The sequence below is a fragment of the Haliaeetus leucocephalus genome, unplaced genomic scaffold (assembly GCF_000737465.1).
Source record: "Haliaeetus leucocephalus isolate CR32 unplaced genomic scaffold, Haliaeetus_leucocephalus-4.0 Scaffold282, whole genome shotgun sequence".
Classification (NCBI taxonomy): Eukaryota; Metazoa; Chordata; class Aves; order Accipitriformes; family Accipitridae; genus Haliaeetus; species Haliaeetus leucocephalus.
In genome coordinates, this window is record NW_010972718.1 from 120017 (window position 1) to 123875 (window position 3859).

Below are 3859 nucleotides of genomic sequence, written 5' to 3' on the forward strand. Positions count from 1 at the left end.
CACACGGACCGATGCTCTTCCCGTGACCACATCACACAAGAGAAGAGCCATGAGAGCGTGTCGTCCCCACGTAAGGACCTTCTGCCCCCCAAATTTCAATAGCTGCCCCCTCTTTCCACGGGTCCTCTGCCTGCAGTTCCCCCAGGCACCCAACACACGTCTCCTTTAAGAGTATCTGGACCAAGAAGCCATCAGCAAGAACACCAGGGACAAACCCTCCCCACACCATGATAAGAAAAGCGGCGATAAGAGCAAACCTCGTTACTGGCGCTAACGGGCAAGGCCATTTGGAGCATGAGAAGGAGGATAAGGCAAGGGAGGGAGAGGAGCATGCGGAGACCTAAACACTGCCCAATTAGCATTAACGAAGACAATAACCAGAAAAGGGTTGCTGGTCGCACTAATGAGTGGTCTTCCACCTACCAGTAGAACTCTGAAGTTCTACCAAGAGCTTTGCAGCTGGTAAGGATGCAACGCTGGAGGGGGGACTGTGTGTACAGAGGAGGGGAACGGGGGCAGGGAGGAGGAAAGGGGGGGCCAGGCCAAAAAAAGGGTGTAAAAGGGGCTGGTGGCAAGGTACAAGGGGGTTGGTCTACGCATCAGTCATCACAGTTGGTCCTGTCTTTGTTATTCAGTCTCTTTCTTAACTATTTCTGGACCCAGTGTTAGCTACTGGCAGGACTGGTGTGAGCGGGATTGGGGTCATCTACAGGAGTCAGACCGGGGGTGTCAGCACCCCTGCTCTGCTACTGGAGCAAGCTGGGATCCCAGTACAGCTACTGGAGTGAGTGGAAGTCTTGCTAGAAGGGCTCCAGCAGCTGGGCAGCACCACAGCGGGTGGTACTGGTGTGGGCTGGAGCTGCTGGAGGAGGTGGCTGCACTTAATATCCCTTAACAGACATCAGATGACCCCCTTTGGTGTCCCAACAGGTAACGGGACAGACAGTGAGAAGAAGAAGTTGTTTTCCCAGCCCATGGAAGAGCACAGGGTGATGCTGGAAGGACCCAGAGAGGAGCCGCAGAGCCCCAAGGTGGACATGGACCACGATGTTCAGCATCAGCCAGATGATAAGGAAGGTAGCCAAGTACCAAGAAGACCCCGAAAATGCTCTTTCAAAGGGACGTATGCTGAAGACCTTCAAGAAGACGCAAGCCAACCAAGGAGTAGCTCCACACAGAAGGTGTACAAGTGTGGGGAGTGCAAGAAGATCTTCACCTGGGGGAGCAGCCTGACCCGTCACCGACGGATCCACACGGGAGAGAAGCCCTTCAAGTGCCTGGATTGTGGGAAGAGCTTCACGCAGAGCGTGGTCCTCCTGCGTCACTGGAGGACACACACCAGGGAGAAGCCCTTTCTCTGCACCACGTGCGGGAAACGCTTCTCCTGGCGCTCGGACCTCACTACCCACCAACGCATCCACACCGGAGAGAGACCGTACCCCTGCTCGCACTGCGAGAAGACCTTCCGGAAGAGGTCTCACCTCATAAGGCATGAGCAAGTCCTCCACAATGGTGAGTCCTTGGAGGGGGGTTAGTGTGAGATGTCCCATGCCCTGGTGGACCATCCTGTGGGTGGGGATGGTCTGGAGAAGCATGTGGTGGGGCCGTGTTGGGATTCCTGCTCCTAGCGTGGCAGCAGTGATGGGGTGGGAGATGTTCCTGGGGATGGGTTTGCTCTGTCCCCAGGTTGAGTTGAACTATCGGTGGGAATAGTCCTGCTCTGAGCAGGAGGTTTGGGTGGAGACCTCCAACTAACGGAGCTGCACTGGAATAAACTCCTCCATGCAGGGGGGTTCATGAGTCAGTCTTGGTGATAGCAAGTGGTCTCCAATAACATTTCCCATGGTCATTTTTGGACAGGTTCATTTGTGGCCTCTCTTCACCCATCCTCCACCACTGCAACCCACTGCCCCCATGTCTTCCCAGCTTGTGTTACCCCAGCAGGTACTTGGGTTTCTCCTCCATCCCTGGTTGCGGAGGTCCTGTTGGTGCAATAGCTTTGTCTTTCTCGAGCAGGCACCGAGAGCTCCCAGCTGAAGCCAGGACAACCACCCCAGGTGCTGAGGGAGAAATTGGAGACCAAGAAGGAGCAGACACTGATGAGACAAGGGGGGGGCATGAAGAACACCCGTGCAGCCACCAGCAAGCCGGTGACCCATGCTAAGCCGAAGACCCATATATGCCCAGAATGTGGGAAGACCTTCTGCTGGAGAAACAGCCTGAGACGCCACCAAAGAAATCACACGGGAGAACGACCCTACAAGTGCCCAGATTGCGGGAAGACTTTCAATGACTTCTCCAACCTTGTCACCCACCACAGGATCCATAAGGGAGAGAGACCGTACGAATGCCCCGAGTGTGGGGAGTGCTTCACCCAGAACTCGAGCCTTTCCAGACATCGGAGGACCCACACTGGTGAAAAACCTTTTTCCTGCTCTGATTGTGAGAAATCCTTTACTCAGAAGCAAAAACTTATCTTGCACCAGCGGATCCACACTGGGGAGATGCCGTACAGCTGCCAGCAATGCCAGAAAACCTTTCGGACCAGCTCCCACCTCGCCACACACCAGCAGAACCACACGCAGGAGAGCTCCTATGCATGTGTGGTCTGCGGGAAGTCATTCAGCGTGGGCACCGAGTGTCTTCTCCATCAGAGGACCCACTTGGAGGAGGTGCCGGTGGGCCAGGGAGCTTCTCCGGGGGGGACATGCCATGAAATTAGGGGGTTGTTGCCTCCGTAGGCAGGGACTTCCACCCGTTTGGTCTCATCCCATGAGCCTCGTGATCTCGAAGGGGCAAATTCAGAGATAGCTGGGGGTGCTAATGCCCCACCAAGGTTTTTTTCTGGGGGGGATAAGTGGTTGTGTGAGCCCTGCTGCTTTTAAACGTGAGTGCCTGCACGCAGATGAAAAGAAGGAGGAGATTTACCAGCAGGTGCCTTGGGTGCACAGACAACACAGCTCTTCCTTCACCCCAGCACGTGGGACCATCACATCCAAGAGCCCCAGCATCTCTATGGGGACTTGTGGGTCCAGGGAAAGGCGATGTAGAAGAAACGTTGCCTTCCTGGCAAAACCAAGGTGCTCCCCTGAGTCCAAAGGGATTATATAGTCTCGTTAGCCAGCGGGGTCGTTAACAAGACCCAAGGTTGAACAAACCGCTGGATAGCCTTGGTACAACGTTTTGGTGGGATGTTGGTTGGCATCTCATGTTACAAGCTGTGACCATCGTGTTGTATTTTATTTGGTTTCCTGTTAATGTGTTTATCTCTCCCTGTTCATCACTTCCTTCGTTGAAAGCCCGTACCGTTAGTTATTACCTGATTACAAACTCTCCAGATGAACTTCCATGATGGTGCTCACCAAGGCTGAGGCTTTCATGCTTCCTGGTGGGATACAGGGATACTGGACCGTGATGGCAGAGGGATGAGCTGCTCTCACCGATGGCTCTGGGAGTATCTTACCATGAGGAAGGAGGTGGTGCCCATGGGGGAAACCATGGCAAAAAGTCTTGGGTGGTGGAATACCTCTTCTTTTTTTGAAGTTTGTATCAACTATTGTGGATTTTGCTCATAGTGTCTTTCAAATTGTGTCCTGTTCATTTAACAGTGAATACATTTGGGAGAGGCACAAGAGATCTGGAGGGGGCACACAGCCAGGCAGATGACCCGACCCAACCAAAGCAATAGTTCTGGCCATATCATGTCGTGCTCAGCAATAAAATGGAGAGGAGGGAGTTTGGGGGAGGGGGTTGGCCAGATTTTGGTCAGGAACTGGCTGGGAGGTGGCGAGCGATGGCCTTTCCATTATACCTCTTCCTTCTCCTCCTTCTCCTTCTTCTCCTCCTTCTCTCTTCTTCT

At 53.8% G+C, this 3859-nt stretch overlaps 1 protein-coding gene across 1 annotated transcript in view; it reads left to right on the forward strand.

Moving 5' to 3' along the window:
• The first annotated feature begins 314 nt into the window (after positions 1-314).
• Positions 315-3859, forward strand: part of LOC104833337 (zinc finger protein 729-like) — a 49591-nt gene continuing 46046 nt past the window's right edge. Inside the window, 3 exon segments of the mRNA XM_010569926.1 lie at positions 315-462; positions 931-1512; positions 2017-2601. Coding sequence (XP_010568228.1) covers positions 975-1512; positions 2017-2601 — 1123 coding nt within the window. The 5' untranslated portion in view covers positions 315-462; positions 931-974.